This window comes from Physeter macrocephalus, chromosome 10 (assembly GCF_002837175.3).
Source record: "Physeter macrocephalus isolate SW-GA chromosome 10, ASM283717v5, whole genome shotgun sequence".
NCBI classification, from domain to species: domain Eukaryota; kingdom Metazoa; phylum Chordata; class Mammalia; order Artiodactyla; family Physeteridae; genus Physeter; species Physeter macrocephalus.
In genome coordinates, this window is record NC_041223.1 from 51336852 (window position 1) to 51354307 (window position 17456).

Sequence of the window (17456 nt, forward strand, 5' to 3'; positions counted from 1 at the left end):
GTTATTGTTTCAGATTCCTTTTTCAGGATCACGTTTTATTATTTTTTAAGTTAGATAGTTATTGGTTTTCAGCCACATTAATCTTCTTCTTGATAGTTTTCATCTCATTGTCCTTTTTCTCTGTATTTTTTGGAGAGTTGTTATCCTCCACATCACTGACTTATTTTCTGCCCCTTATTGCCTCTCTCCTGATGCATATTTCAGTTCTGCTATTGCATTTTAGATTTTCTTGCATTGTGTTCTTTTTTCAACTAGCTTTCTTGTATTTCTGCCTTTATCTTAGGTTGGTCTCTCCTTTTGCCTCATGGCTCCTATTTCACAGACTCTGTTGTCCTCCTATGCTTTTTGAGTGTACGAAGTACATAGCTTCTAAAATTTACTTTATTTTGCTTTATATGAGAAATCTTTTTCAGAAGCAAGCTCTTCATCTGAATCTGTGAATCAATACTCTCTTTCCTTCATTATAGCCTATTTTCATAGGCCTTGTTGCTGTTTTGTTTTGTTGTTGTTGTTGACTTCTCCCTGAATGGAGCACGTAGAGTAGGGTAACCAACAGGAAGGGTAGGTAGAGTATTTATAAGAACCACCCCCCCTCCCCCCAACAAACGCACAACACGCATATACTCCTTTCACTTAAACTTCCTGCCAGGTACTCTCAGATATAGACCTGAAGGTCAGGTCAATGTGCATCAACCTGATTCAACTTATGATATTTAGTATCATCTTCTATGGCTTTTCTAGACTGAAGCTGGATCTTCTTCGTCCCCAACTATTGCATTCTCTGATTAAGCCAGAGAAGCTAAGACAGTTTAGAATTTTCTGTATATTCTTGGTGCTCTTCTTCTCTTTGTCGGGGTTATGCTTTTCTTTAGGTAATTGAACACCTTACAATTAAATATGCTGCCACCAGGCCAGCCCTAGGCTTGTCCCCTTCTACTCCCTGTTCTCCTGAGTATTAAACGTTACAGATTCTGTAGAAAGAGGACCCAACTATTCCTTTAGCTAACTTAAAAGACAGCTTCCACAGTATTACAGAATGGCTACAACAGCTTCCACAGTATTACAGAATGGCTACATGTATATTTTAAAAATTTGTGTGTGTGTGTGTGTGTGTGTGGTCTACACAAAACTTGTGTCTCAGAACTAGGAGAGACTATGGGCTGAGAAGAAAGATTATTAGTCCTTCCTTCCCTGAAACCATCTGTGCTAGATCTGTATGTGGATCATGTCTTATATCATCCAGGAAAGCAGTAGTTGATCTATATCTTCAACAGTGGTATTAGTTGAGACTCTCCTCAGTTTCACCACACCAACACCCACAGCTGAGAATCTGGCATATCATCGCCCTTTATTGCCACTTTATGATCCTTTGGTATATCTTTATGGGTATCTCAAGAAATTAAAAGAACTATCAGGCACTGCTAGTTTGATGCCATGTGAACAGAAGTTTGAATGATATTTAACAACAGTCATCAGTCAAAATTGTATGTACCAATTGTTATTCTGGTCAACGTCCTTTTGTGTATTTAAGAATATTCTTCATTTTCTGCCTTCTACTATTATGTATTTTTATGCCTTGCTGAAACCAAGCAGTGTGCTCGTGTGCCCGCGGCACAGGAAGCCAAACTCTGACAGCGGGTGTTTGCAGCAAAGTAAGGGCTTATTGCAGGGCGCCAAGCAAGGGAGTAGAAGATGAATCTCAGATCTACTACAACTTGGTCTTTGAGTTGGGGGCTTTTAAAGGGGAAGAACAAAGAAGCTGTAGTTAATCATCATCTTGTGACATTGCTTAATCGTAGTTTCAGGGGTCAGGATGCCTACTGTTTATGAGTCTCTGCTCTTGGGGTGCATGATCAGGGGTCTTGCCCTGGAGAAACAACCTGAGTTTGTACGTTAATGATGTTATCTGACTCTGGTTGATTAGCGTTCAGCTAGCACAGGATTGAGGTCAGAGGGGACAGGAAAAGGAATAAAGTTTTGAATAGGGAGGTTAACCATAAACTCGGCAGGGAAACTCGGTTTTAGGGGGACTCAGTTTCAGTACTTTACCTAACAAGAACCGTATTATCAATTAGATATAGTATACACAATTTAAACTATGTTTTGAAATTTTCTTTGTGCCAAGAACTTCATAAAGGAATAATGTTTTAAAATTCAAACACTATTAGATTGTTTTTTTTTAAGTGTCTAAGCCTACCGAGGATGCTACAGTTGGAACAGAAATTCCAAAAGGATCCAAAGAGGGACTAGAAACTAAAGAATTATCTGAAACAAGTTAGATTATCAAATAAAAGTAGTTAGTGCATAAAAGTGCTTTTCATGTTCTCTTACGATTTTAGGCATAGTACCAACTTCCTACTTGTTTCTTTCTATGTCAGTGGTATGCCAGTTGATGTGTGTTATATTTATTTATCTAACTTATTATATTAAAAGTGTATCTAGTCAATTTATAACAGTTTTTCATCAAATTTCATGTTATACATTTTATTAGCAGTTAAAGTTGCCATATGAAATTGATATTAATTATCCAAATAATTTGGATTTTATTTATAAGTAATAATTCATCTACAGCCAATACAAGGAACAAAGTATAATTGAAATATGAATTTACAAATGTATATTATTGCTTAGAACACTAAGTCTATTTCTTTCAAATTTTTTAAAAATAAATTTATTAATTTAATTTATTTATATTTTTGGCTGCGTTGGGTCTTCGTTGCTGTGCGTGGGCTTTCTCTAGTTGCGATGAGCAGGGGCTACTCTTTGTTGCGGTGAGCAGGCTTCTCACTGCGGTGGCTTCTCTCATTGCGGAGCACCGGCTCTAGGCACGCAGGCTTCAGTAGTTGTGGCACGAGGGCTCAGTAGTTGTGGCTCGTGGCCTCTAGAGCGCAGGCTCAGTAGTTGTGGCGCACGGGCTTAGTTGCTGCACAGCATGTGGGATCTTCCCGGACCAGGGCTCGAACCCGTGTCCCCTGCATTGGCAGGCGGGTTCTTAACCTCTGTGCCACCAGGGAAGCCCCAAATGTTTTTAAAGTATTATAAAGTATAAGTTATTTTGGCAATATGACTAAAGATATAATGCCTGAAGGCTCTTTTTTCTTTCCTTTAACTTTTACTCAAAAGTTGTACTACCTGAGTTTCCAGAAGATGCTTATCCTGATGTTCCTGAAATGGAGCCAATTAAAGAGAGTGTCAGATCTTTCTACTCCGCCTGGAGGCAGATGGAAACGGCAATCAGTGACTCTTTTACTCAAGTTTTAAACTTGGAGATTGCTGACAAAACTCCAGAGGAACTACTTCAAAAAGTCATTGAGACCATGGAAAGTAAGGGCCGTCTGTAATCATAACATTTATTGTCATGAGCAGGTAATATTATTAAAAGTACTGTGAAAGTTTAAAGCCTATGGTTTGTGAAGCAAAACAGTCAGTATATCCAGGGATGATATTTAAAATATTTAACAACTGTCATAGTGCAGGCACCCACCAATCAGAACAGCCATGAGGCACAAACAACACTGGCCAAACTGGCCAGTTGTCACTTAAAGAATTTGTGAAGGCCTGTTTGCATATACATTTAAGCTAAGAGACCAGTCCCTATTATTAATTTTCCTAATCTTTGACTACTGTAATATGCTTTTATCCTAAATATACCTTCCCAACTATTTCTTCTTTTTTCTACAGAACCTTTCCACTATGCTGGCTGGGAGTTAACTATGGACGATTATGATGAAGAAACAGAAGACTATCAGGCTGAGGCCGAAGGAGATGAGGAGCTAGAAGAGGAGGAGGAGGAAGAGGAAGAGGTAGGAGTCTTTGTTCCTGCTCCCTCACCATGGTCACATCACTGAAAGTGCACATATCCAGAGTGGTAACGGGCACTTTTAGACTCCAAGAAAACAAGCAGGGATCTTCAATTTTATAAACATTTTCAACACATTTTGCCTCTACCCAGCTTCATTTGACCTCTGAAATGCCAGGGCTACTTAGACAGTATAATACGCCCATGAAAAAAGAATTCTTTAAATTTTTTTCCCCTGGAAACGTCTATAGGTATTAGAGACAGAAATATTTTATAAACTTAACAAAAGTGGATGTCCATTGACAGGGGAATGGATAAAGAAGATGTGGTACATATATACAATGGAATATTACTCAGCCATAAAAAGGAATGAAATTGGGTCATTTGTAGAGACGTGGATGGACCTAAAGACTGTCATACAGAGTGAAGTTAAGTCAGAAAGAGAAAAGCAAATATCGTATAATAATGCATGTATGTGGAATCTAGAAAAGTGGTACAGATGATCTTATTTGCAAAGCAGAAATGGAGACACAGACTTAGAGAACAAATGTATGGATACCAAGGGGGAAAGGGGTGGGGTGGGAGGAATTGGGAGGCTGGGATTGACACACATACATTATTTTTTTTTTACGTGTTTTTTTTTAACGTCTTTATTGGAGTATAACTGTTTTACAATAGAACACACATACATTATTGACACTATGTATAAAATAGACAGCTGATGGGAACATACTGTATAGCACAGGGAACTCTACCTAACGCACTGTGGTAACCTAGAAGGGAGGGGATATCTGTATGTGTACGACTGATTCATTTTGTTGTGCAGTGGAGGCTAACACAACATTGTAAAGCAACCATACTCCAATAAAAATTAATAACAAAAAAGATTTAACAGACGCGGGTGTTTTATACAAAGCACAGCAATGGCATCTTTGAGGGGCTACGGGCATGATAACGAGTGGTTTGCTCAAATGGGAGCAGCTCATTTTAGGCCCCAATCTTCTCCCTTGGCACCACAATTTTGGACACTGTTCTCAACTGATAGCCTCCCAGTTCGGGCATCTATCAATAATAAAATAGGAGGTGATTCTTTTAATTCCGGTCTTTATCAATAAAACGGATAGATAAACATGCAGTTGTAATGAACTTACTGTTGCTTAACTTAAACCCAAATATGTATGTGTCAAACAACAAATGTTACACAATATGATTCTGCTAACAGCTTTCGGTGCTTTATCCTAAGGAACTGCTGAGACCTTCAGTCAGGGTGGCTAAAGGATGTGGGTTTTGTCCCACTAATATTCAGATTCTCTCCTCTCAGTCATCCTTCTTCTGCCGTTCTTCTTCTGTGCCCTGCTCTGGTCTGCAAGAGCACGGTGTCTTTCTTGTATCTGCAGACAGTTCTCAAGCTGTCTGTAATATTCAAAACTTAAATTTTTAAGTATGGTCTTCATTGATAATATAGTGTCTTTTCCTCACTTCCACTCTTCCTAATTTACTGTAACACAGATCAGTTTTACCTGCAGGATTAGTTTCCAAAGGCTTCCATAACAAAGTACCACAGAGACTTCCCTGGCGGTCCAGTGGTTAAGACCCCATGCTTCCCCTACAGGGGGCATGGGTTGGATTATTCCTGGTTGGGGAACTAAGATCCCACATGCCGCGTGGCACGGCCAAAAAAAATAAAACAAAGCACCACAAACTCGAAGCCTTCAAACAACAGAAATTTATCCTCTCACGGTTCTTGAGACCAGAACTCTGAAATCAAGGTGTTGGTAGGTAGGACCATGCTCCCTCCAAAGGCTCCCGGGAGAACCCTTCCTTGCCTGTTCCAGCTTCTGGTGGCTCCAGATAATCCTTGGCTTGTGGCTGCCTCTGTGTTGGCCTCAGCCTCTGCCTCAGTCTGCACTTGGCCTCCCTTCCGTGTCTCTTATAAGGATATTTTTTACTGGATTTAGGGACCACCTGGATAATGAACAATGATATGTCATCTTGAGATCCTTAATTACATCTGCGAAGATGCTTTTTCCAAATAAGGCAGACATGGCTGCCAGGAATTCTGGGAGAACATCCTTAGAAATTTTGATCTAGGAAGAAAGACAACACTCTGTCTTTACATCCACCTGGAAAAATCACAAGAAAGAATTTCACTTCTCCCAGCTCAGTCAGTTGCCCCTATTAATCATAGTAACTAGAGGACTTTGTATATGATTGAGCCAACCTCAGTCACATGCACTCAGTGGCTATAAGGTGAGGAGTTACTCTGATTGTCTGGTCCATTTGAGAACCTTGGAATGTGGAAGAAGTGGTTCTCCATGAGAAGAGGGAGAAGGGTCATGTTACTTGAAAAGGGAAAGAAAGGTGCTATACAGACAAAAGCAAAAAAATGTACACTAACTCATGATAAAAATTCTGGGAAGATATGTACTCACATGTTAACAGTCATTCCAGGAAAGACGGAGTAAAAGGGATTGGATTTACCCTCCTGCCTGAAACAACTGAAAAATAGGATAAACACATGAAACAGTTTTCAAGACATTGACATGAGACAGTGAAGCACAGTGATCCCAGAGAGGTGGGAAATAAATGAAGTACACCCTACAATTTCCCCATCTTCCTGTCTGTAAGGCCATGTACCTTGTCCAGGCTGTGGTACAGGGAGGAGGGACCCAGACAGAGCCAGGGAGACTCGTTGATTGGACGATTGGAGGAGATAGAGCAGAGAACCCCTGGAGACCAAAGCAGCTAGAAGGGAAGGGACCAGAGATGAGAGAACTGTACACAGAGAGAGCTCTGGACACCTGCAGAGCAGCCCCTTCAAGTATTCAACAGAGCACTGATCAGTTCGCATGTAAGGAAACTACTCAGGGCCCTGGGAAGTACCAAAGATTAGTGGGACCAGTACTTGGATCTCACACAGAGCCAGAAATAATGCCTATTCCCACCAACTAGACTGGAAAAACCTCATAATTCACAGGGCATTGGGTAGTATTCTAAAAAGAGTCTAGTCTTAGGACGTGGGAATAGTTAGACCTGGAATAGCACACACAGAAAAATAAAAACAAAAGAACTACTGATACAGACACCAACCTGGATGCATCTCAAAACAATTATGCTAAGAGAAAAAGCCAGACCAAAAAAGAATATATACTATGTGATTCCACCTACATAAAATTCTAGAAAATGCAGACTAATTATAGTGTTAGAAAACAGAGCGGTGGTTGTCTGGGGATGGGGCAGATAGGAGGCAAATAGAGGCAGGAGGGATGGATTACAAAGAGGCAGGAGCAAACTATGCAGTTGACAAGTCTGTTTATTATCTTGACTGTGGTGATAGTTTCATGGATCAAATATATGTCAAAACTTATCAAGTTGTAAACTAAGTACGTAAGTGTTTTAATGTCAGTTATACCTCAGTCAAGCTGTTGAATGTGTTAATGGTGGTTATCTCTGAGTGATGGACTCACAAGTAATTTTTATTTTGTAAATACTTATCTATATTGTCTGATTTTTTAGCATTCGAGATGCAGTGTTTTTACAATAGGAAAGATCAACAACAAAGATATTTCGCTTTTGCCACACAAATAGAAAAAGAAACAACAGTTCTAATGTTGCTTCAGAGATCAGAAATTGCATCAAGGTGTGTCCAGGTGTTTGTCTTTCCTCATCAGTTCTGCCTGCACTTGGCGTGTGTTTAAATCTGAGGTTATTTCTTTCTCTATTTGTGGCAAATTAATTCTTGCCTCTCCTCCAACTCTTACATTTTTTCCTTCCACAATACTTAATGCCAGATAGGTCTCTTGGATCTATCCTCCAAATATCTTTTCCCTCAAATTTTCCATCTCTTACTTTTTTGTTCTTGCATTTGTAGAGTTTGTTCAAATATGTGTAGACTTGTCTTACACTCAGCCTTCTAATTTAAGGCATTCATTGGGGTCTCTAGAGTGGAGTATTAGTTTCTTATTCCTGCTGTACCAAATTGCTACAAAGTTGGTGGCTTAAAATAACCAAATTATTGTACAGTTCTCACAGTCAGTATTTTGAAATGAATCTTAGAGGGCTAAAATCAGTGTTGGCTATGTTCCTTCCTCTAGAGGAGAAGCCTTTCCCTATCTTTCCCAGTTTCTGGAGGTCATCTGCATTCTTTGATTCATGGCCTCTTCCCTATCTTCAAAACTCATCACTTCAACCTCTACTGTCCATCATCTCATCTCCTTCTGCCTTTGACCTTCTTGCATCCTTCTTATAAAGGCCCTGTGATTACATTGGACCCACCTGCATGATCCTCCCATCTCAACATCCTTAACTTAATCACACAGATACGATAACATATTCACAGGTTCTGGGGATCTTTGGGGCCAGATTCCACCACAAGTGCTCACTCTCTTCCTCAGCTCATTTACATATTTTATTGGTGCCCATGAACTCTTTCTAGTGTTTACATGAATCTCTGTAAACGTCTCCATCATTTTTCTACTCTGAGATGGGGTTTCTTCCCTGCCTGTGTTGCAGAGTTTTGTGGTCTGTTTGATCTGACTAATCTTGCAGTGTGTGCCAGGCTTCCTGAGACGGATGGTTGTTTTCTTTGTTTCTTTTTTTCTTTTTTTTTTTTTTTGGGGCTCAGTGGAGTTCAGGACTGTTGCTGGAGTGCTTTAGGTGACAACATTCTCAAAAATTATGAAAGGCAAAGTGACTTTTCTCCCCATCGGTCAGGAGCATAGCAGCAGATAGGTCACCTATTTTGTTGCTGAGGCCTGAGACAAGCTCAGCTACCTGGATTCCTCATACTTACCCAGATGCAGGGTCAGGGAGGACTCTCCCACCCATACAGCTCCTTCTTGGTCTCTTGCAGGCCACAGAGACCACAAACACTCCTGGGTGGTAGTTGTTGATGCTAACATTCCCCCAGGAAATCCACAGATTTCTACAGGCAAAATTCCTCCAAAGACTTGGCATCTTAATGCTCTTGTCCCTCTGTTGTTTGTCTCCAGGTACTCGTCCCCCTCATAGTGGTAAAGAGTGTTGTACAGTTGTCTCCCCTCACGTCCATGGTTATCAGCCACCTGCCCCAGCAGCTATTTACCACTGAGGAGGTGGCAGAGGAAGGGAAGGGAGAGTCTCTAGATCACCATCTTCCCAGAATCCCTTGCTCCAAAAAGACCCCCCCCAACCTTGTCACCCACCACTCACCTACCTCACATTTTTTTAAACTGAAATTCAAATATAACTGGGGAGCCTTCATTTTCATTTGCTAAGTCTGGCAACCTTACTTTAAGTGCATTTATTGAAAAACAAGAAAGACTGGAGAAATTAATTAAGCAACCAACTCAAGAACCTAGGAAAAAGCATAACAAAATAAACCAAAAGAAAGCAGAAAGGAGATTAAAGGCAAAAGTTAATGAAATAGGAAAACAAAACCAAATAAAAACAGTAGGCCTAACTTCAAAAACAATGAAAAGTTGGTTCACTGATAAGAGCAATAAAATAGACAAACTTCTGGCAAGTAGAATGAGGTGACAAGAAGGAGCAGTAGATAACATTTGAGATAGAAAGGGGTATATAATCAGATTTTAAATGACGGTTGTTTTAAATTACAACTTTAATAAATTTTTAAGTCAAAATGAAAAGCATTTTCAAAATACGAATTACTAAAATTTGCTTAGGACGAAAGATAAAAGCTGAACAAACAAAAATAATTGTAGGGAGTTATAGGACAGTTCTTGTTGATTAGTTAAGTCCTATGTTATTTAAATCTTCCACATCATAGAAAAACATCAATACTTTCCAGCTCATTTTGAACCTTGCATAACCCTGACACAAAAATTGAACAAGAATGACACAAGAAAAGTAGAGATTAGTCTTATTTTTGCTCCTTTACAGGAAGTTGTTTATTATATCTTGCTTGGGGGGGAAAAAAGAGGTGTGTTGTAGAATAATCATGTAAAGTATTATTTCATTGGTATTTTAAAAAATAATGTATTTGTGCCTAAATTTGTGTCTATTTTTGTATATAGATGTGTAGGATAAACTTAGAAAAAGAGGTCTGGAAGGATACACATAAAACTACTGAGTGTCAATATAGTATTGTAAGGAAGAAGGTGAGAGGAAATGTTCACTCTATGCATTGTGATAATTTTGAATATTTTCACAGCAAGCATGTATTGTACAACACAGAAAATTATTTTTTAAATGTACTTTGCTTTAAATAAATTGCAAGAGTCCTTAAGGGACTTTACACACAGTTTCTTCATCTATCACAAATAAAATATATTACACATTTCCAATTGAACAAAATAAAATAGTTCCAAATTATTTGATATATAGCCACTGAGTAGGAAACAAAGCAAATCCTGAGGCATCTCCCATTTCATTTTCAATGGGTAAGAAGTTGCGACCCTGACTCAGCTTTTACTTCTTGGAAATAATTTTATTTTAGAAACTGACCTCACAGTGACCCTGCACCAGCACATTATGGGGGTTTTTATTACACGTTTGTCTGTAGAGGGCTGAGGATGCCTTCATTCTCAGTGCTGCTTCATTTTCTTTATAAAATAAAGATGCTTGGGATGTGAACTCAGAGGGATATGAGAACCTGATTTTTTTATTAATTTAAATAGTGTAAGAACTGGTCTTTTGTGGATTGTTTTAAATGGATATTGTTATGGATTAAATACTATTCAAGTTGCATTTTTAAAAATTCCCTCTTTAGTATTACATGAATAATGCATTAATAGTGTTCTCCGAACTTTGAATAATATTTCTAGAATGAAGATAGAATTAAAGAGAAGAGAAGGCATTTGGGAGATACAAAGCACTTTTGTCCAGTGGCTCTCAAAGAAAACTTCATTCTACAACCAGGCAGCACAGAAGAAGCAGCTAAATATCGAGAAAAGATCTATTACTTTTCAAGTCCTGAGGCTAAAGAAAAGTTTTTGGAGCAACCTGAGGAGTATGTGGCTCATGATGAACCATTAAAGGTGAAAACAATATTCCCATCCTGACGATCGCTCCTGCGTACTTCTTTAGGGACTTATTACCAACCTCCACCATTTTACTCAGTAGTGAAGTCCCCAATCTAATATAATGGTATGGAAATATCTAGGTTCCAAGAACAACTTTTTGGAATATAACATAATCTAATTATCTATTTTGATTTCTTCAGTAATGCCTGTGTCAGACCAACACATTATATCTTTTTAGCTGAAGTAGAAAGTCACAGCTGAATTTACTGCTTGTAAATTTATTGGATTTATTTTATTGCCTAATCATTTTGACATACCATTATAACATCTAATTTCTTGTTAGACATTTTTTCACAGTAATTTTTATAGTGTGATTTTGCCATTGTGGATATGAAATAGTACTTAGGAAATCTTTGGGCGTATGATCCTTTGTTTCTCTTAATTATTTTATTAGTGTAATTCCCTAGAACGTAACTACAAGATCAAAATATATAAATTACAATATACTGTCACAACTTTCAGTAAAGTTAATGCCTTGTTAAACAGAACTTATAAAACGCAATTTAAACTCTTCTGGATAATTTGTGCCATTTTCATGGACCTAAATCCTCCCATAGGGATGACTGAAGTATGCCGATGGTTGTGCCCTGGCTCTGCTGGTGGTGGGAGTCACTTAGGAATGTGGCCTTTTGTCTTCTTTTGGTGTTTTGTTTTCCTCTTAGTCTGTTTCACTACTTGTGATCTATTGCGTCGTTTTACTCATACCCTGTGGACAAAAGCCTGAAATCTTAATGGTGAGTCCACACTTTTTCTGCAAATTGTCATGTATCTACATCCCTTCACTTCCTAGCTACTTATCCGCTCTGAATTCCACACAGCTCTGTTTGCCAGAGGTTTAACCTGTGGATGAGTGAGGTGTCACTTCAGCAATTTCATCACTGAGGGATTTTAAATGTGATCCAAAAGTATGGTGTGAGACTGCATCTACATAATTTCATACCACTCTATTTTCACTATTCACCATTCCTCTTTTTCATTATTTTTCTCAAGTGATTCATCAACTGACTTAAATCTTATCACATGACCAGTTCTTTTTTTATTGACATACAATATTATATCAGTTTCAGGTGTACAACATAGTGGTTTGACATTTACATATATTGTGAAATGATCACCAAGATAAGTCTAGTAACCATCTGTCACCATATAAAGTTATTACAATATTGTTTACTATATTCCCTATGCTGTACAGCCAACCTGGACATATTTATTTTATAGCTGAAAGTTTGTACCTTTTAATCCCCTTCACCTATTTTGCCCATCTCCCTACCCTCCTTCCCCTCTGGCAACCACCAGTTTGTTCTGTATGTCTATGAGACTGTTTCTGTTTTGTTATGTTTGTTTGTTTTGATTTTTAGATTCCACATATAAGTGAAATCATACAGCATTTGTCTGTCTCTGCCTGACTTATTTCACTTAGCATAATACCATCTAGGTCCATCAGTGTTGTCACAAATGGCAGGATTTCATTCTTTTTTATGGCTGAGTAATATTCCATTATGTGTGCGTGTGTGTACCACATCTTTTTTAACCATTCATCTATCGATGGACACTTAGGTTGCTTCCATATCTTGTTTATTGCAAATAAATGCTGCACATAGTGGTACATATATATTTTCTAATTAGTGTTTTCATTTCCTTCTTATAAATACCCAGAAGTGGAATTGCTGAATCACAAGAAAGTTCTATTTTTAGTTTTTTGAGGAACCTCCATGCTGTTTTCCATAGTGGCTACACCAATTTACATTCCCACCAACAGTGCACATCCTTGCCAACACTTGTTGTTTCCTGTCTTTTTGGCAATAGCCATTCTGACAGGTGTGAGGTGATATCTCACTGTGTTTTTGATTTGCATTTCCTTGATGATTAGTGATGTTGAGCATCTTTTCATGTCATGCCCAATTCTTTAACTAATGATGGAATCAGTTCCACTGGAAGCACATAAACTGAGAGTTATGAAGGGTGGTCTCCTGGGGGGAATCCAGATGTGGTTAACAGATGGAGGGTGAATAAATGCTGGGTGGCAAAGTCAACGGATATTTACATCATGTCTTCCTCTTGCTTTTGTGGGTTTTTCAAACCCTTGTTTTGCTGAAACACATTTTCAACTAACTTTCTTCATATCTGAAAATGTCATCATTTGGTTCTCATATATGTTTAACGATTAGTATGGACATAGATTTTAGGTTGAAAATCATTCCTTTGTAGAATATTAAAGATACTGCTTTATTGTGAGGTAGCATCCAGTGTCACTAGGCTGATTTTAATTTCTTTGTAAGTCAGGTTCATTTTTTAAATATTTGAAAGCTTTTAAGAGCTTCTTTTCATTATCTTGTGTTCTTAAAATTGTCCAGGATCTTTTTTATTCATTGCACTGGACACATGGTACATGCTTAATCTGAAATCATGTGTTTTTCATGCTAGGGAATCTTAGAATTTCACAGTACTACTGAACTTTTTACTTCAGCAGTCACATTTTTAATCTCTAAGATCTCTTTCTTTTCTCTGATATTTCTGTTTTCAAATATTCTTTTGTGGACTTGCTATCTTCTTAAATCTCTTAAATTTCTTTCTTTTTTAAAAATTTCCCTATACCTCAAGATACCTGACTCCTCTTTCTCCTGTATTTCTTTGGTATACTTGCACCTTTAAACTCTTCTCTGAACCTTTCCTTTACAAGGACAGAAGGTGATGAGACTGTGCTCCTTGCTTCTCTCTGCTACTTGAAATCCGTTACTGCCAGCCCCTTTGAGGTTTAGTCCATCCAGATATATCACCATCTCCCACTCCTCCTTGCTGTCACCTACCAATATCATAGTCATTTCCCCACACTCACAAAAGATTTACCTGCTCCTCCACGCCATCTCTCACTGTTGTTCTTGACAAGTTGAGCATCAATGGACAATCCATACATCTGGATCTCTGTGGGTTCTCTGGTTTTGGTGCTTCCCTATCTCCAATACAGAGATTATAGGAGTTAATGAAGGGACCCCTAGTGTTCCAGTATCAATGGGCTTTTTGTCTGGTAGAGAGTTTTTTTTGTTGTTATTGTTGTTTTTATCGTGCTAAGAAACTGCCTTTCCATTCTTCCCTAATTAAAAATATTTTAAAGGAACAAAATTAATTTAATTTTATTAAATGCCTTTTGGCACTTGATATCAAGATGCTCTATGGTTGTTGATGATCCCTGAGGACCATGGTTGATGCAATGAATCATGTTAATTGGTATCCTAATGCTGAAACATCCTTGAGTTTGTGAAGTGATAATTCAGTCTTAGGGAAGGCAGTTAATAATAAGCCTTATGTTTTCTAAATTCTCAAAGCTTCCTTTTCTTCACTATCCTTCTATCCTACAACCCCCTGACCCACCCTCTGTGACAGGCTCCTCCATTAAGAATATGCCTTCTGGGCCCCCATGGCTCTGGCAAAACTGTATGTGGAAGACAGTTGGCAGAAAAATTGGGCATTTTTCATATTCAGTTTGAAGAATTTCTTCAAGAAAAACTAATGCTTAAAACTGAGAAGAAAGTTGGACCTGAATTTGAGGACGATTCTGAGGATGAACAATTTGCAAAACAAGAACTTGAAGAGCTTGCAATTCAGGCCAATGTTACAATTGAGGAAGAAAATACAAAGAAGCTGGTAGGAATATTAATACTCTCCTTGCAGATAACTGTGCTTACTGGTGTTACTTTGGGGGAGAAGAATATAAGCTGATTCACTTTGTTATACAGCAGAAACTAACACACCACTGTAAAGCAATTATACTCCAATAAAGATGTTAAAAAAAAAGAAACAAACTCTATAAAGTTTCTAAGAAGAAAAAAATAGCCCATAAAAATCATTTAAGAGTCATCCTCCCCATATGTTAAATACAGATCTTACTGCTCATCTAGAATATAAAATACTGAGTTTTACATGACTCCAATAAAAAACGGAAAAGCTTTTCCTGACAAGAGTGTTATATAGCATTTATTTGGGACTATGCTATTTGATATGTCTGACCTAGACTATAAGGTTTTCCATTATTGTGTTCTCCGTTTTCTATTTAACGTCATAAAAAATCTGTCCCAGCGCCAGTGGAGATCTCAAAATATTAATTTCTAATGATGCCTCATAAGAAAGTTTGTATATATCTCTTAGGTGTTTTCTATCTGGAGGTATAAAGAGAAAGGTCTTAATTCTAACTCACTTTTTAACCATTTCTGATATAGCTGGACCATTTTCTTCTCAAATGATCTCCTATAAATGGACGCAGGTACAGATTATATTCCAGATGACTGCCTACCTGGCCCATCCTTTAATCAGGATCTAGGTTGAATAATTATAAGATAGATGACAAAAATCAGTTAAGCTTTATAGGTGTGTGCTATAGATTGAACAAGGTTTTAGTAAAAATGATGAGACAGATATCCTGAGACCATGTATGAAAATCAGTCGTGCTAATTGCTAGTAACTCCTCTTACCAATAATAAATATCATTTAATATTTAAAACCATATTAAATATTAGTTTAAAGAAAAGAGCTCAGATTTTTAAATGTTTATGAGCAACAGTATAAAAAATGACCTGAGGGACTTCCCTGGTGGTCCAGTGGGTAAGACACCGTGCTCCCAGTGCAGGGGGCCCAGGTTCGATCCCTGGTCAGGGAACTAGATCCTGCATGCATGCTGCAACTAAGAGTCCGCATGCTGCAACGAAGATCCCGTGTACTGCAACTAAGACCCAGCACAGCCAAAATAAATAAATACATAAATATTTTTGAAAAAACTGACCTGAGAAAAACAGGTCTTATCCTAATCAACTATGTAACATAGTATTATTTATTAATATACAGTTTTAAATTTTTGTTTTGTTTTCTGATTTTTGTTTGTAGCCTCAGGAAGTACAGCTTACAGAAGAAGAAGAAGCAATCAGATTAAATCTAACAGAAAATGAGCCATTGCCTCCCGAAATCCTTGAAGCAATTCTCTCTGAGTGGTGGTTTAAGGAACCGATACGGTATCTTAATTTATATAGGCTTTTATATATTTATTGACTTTTATTTGATTTATTCTTAAAAGTTAAAAATGTAATCCAACATAAATTTAAGAATTTTCTTCTTTACTCTCATGTAAACTAGTGATTCCACACATTAAAAACATCTAGGGGATTATTTAGGAACATCCCTGGTGGCGCAGTAGTTAAGAATCCGCCTGCCAATGCAGGGGACACGGGTTGGAGCCCTGGTCCGGGAAGATCCCACAGCCGCAGAGCAACTAAGCCCGTGTGCCACAACTATTGAGCCTGCGCTCTAGAGGCCACAAACCACATCTACTGAAGCCTATGCGCCTAGAGCCCATGCTCCACAACAAGAGAAGCCACTGCAATGAGAAGCCCGCGCACCACAACAAAGAGTAGCCCCCACTCGCCGCAACTGGAGAAAGCTGGCATGCAGCAACGAAGACCCAATGCAGCCAAAAGTAAATTAATTAATTAATTAATTAAAAAAAAACATCTAGAGGATTATTTTTAAAATACTGATGCCAGGGACCCCACCCCAAAATAATTGAATCAAAATCTTTAGAGGTGTGAGGTTGGGGCCTGGGCATTGGAGCTCCCCAGGGGATTATAATGTGTAGTTGTGATTAAGGATCCATATTCTAAACCTGTGTACACTCATGACGTACCAGGCTCTTTGCCGTGTAGTCTTTTAACAGTTAGTTAATTCCACTGTCAACTTAAAGAATAACGTACAGCCTGAGGGTTGTGAGTTTAAATTTTATTCAGGGTCTTACTGAGGACTATAGCCTGGGAGATAGCTCTGAAGACCTGTTCCAAAGAGGTAGGGGAGGAGCCAGTACACATGTATGAATTTCTTGGCTAGGAAATACATGTGGTTAAGCATATATCTTGGTAAAAGGTTGCTGCTAATCACAAAGAACAGATATCCCAAGCTAATGATTTTAGTGCTTTTCTATGTATGGGAAGATGCAAGAATCTGGGGTCATTGAAATTCTTCCTGAGATATGCATTTAACTATCTAGGGGCCTGTTTATCCAAAGGACAGAGTGCCTCATCCTGTTTTTTCATCCTGAATTCTTTTCAGGGTGTGCTGTCAGTAGGTGACTGCAGTGGGTTGTGACTTAACCCCCGTATAACTGGTTGATGAGCAACGCTCTTTGTTTTTGTTGCAGTGGTTGTTCACACGGCTAAATAGCTGTCCATAGTCTCATCCCTTTACCAACAGCCAGGAAGAAGCCTGACGCCAGACAGCACAAACTAAGAATTCCAGGCCACCAGAGTTTAAGGCTTCACCTCGATTTCCTAACCGGAATCTCTTACCTCGGTATCCACCAGAAGAAAGTGAAATGATACTTACAGTACTGATAATAGCAAACACTTATATGGAACTTACTGTGTGCCAGATACTGTTCTCCTATATTTTATTCATATTAATTTCCTTAATCCTTACAACTGCCCTCTGGGACAGAAAGTTTTATTTTCTCATTCTGGAGATAAGGAGACTATATCATAGAGAATTCAAATAACTGGCAGGTCCCAGTCCTCCTCTGGTCACTCTCTTTCACTTAATCCCTGGCCTAACCAAGTAAGTGGGATTATTAGTCACTTTAATTTTAATTTCTTGTTCCCTAA

General features: G+C 38.3%; 1 protein-coding gene and 1 non-coding gene across 2 annotated transcripts in view; both read left to right on the forward strand.

The window, feature by feature from the left end:
- The window catches only part of AK9 (adenylate kinase 9), a 116360-nt gene that overhangs the window by 69470 nt on the left and 29434 nt on the right, over positions 1 to 17456 (forward strand). Inside the window, exons 19-24 of the mRNA XM_055087391.1 lie at positions 2185 to 2274; positions 3124 to 3324; positions 3682 to 3803; positions 10564 to 10776; positions 14203 to 14463; positions 15697 to 15821. Of these exons, the coding sequence (XP_054943366.1) occupies positions 2185 to 2274; positions 3124 to 3324; positions 3682 to 3803; positions 10564 to 10776; positions 14203 to 14463; positions 15697 to 15821 (1012 nt within the window). The remainder of the gene's footprint in view (positions 1 to 2184; positions 2275 to 3123; positions 3325 to 3681; positions 3804 to 10563; positions 10777 to 14202; positions 14464 to 15696; positions 15822 to 17456) is intronic.
- On the forward strand, positions 15400 to 15472 carry TRNAW-CCA (transfer RNA tryptophan (anticodon CCA)). Its single transcript has one exon. It is a non-coding gene; the product is annotated as a tRNA-Trp (tRNA).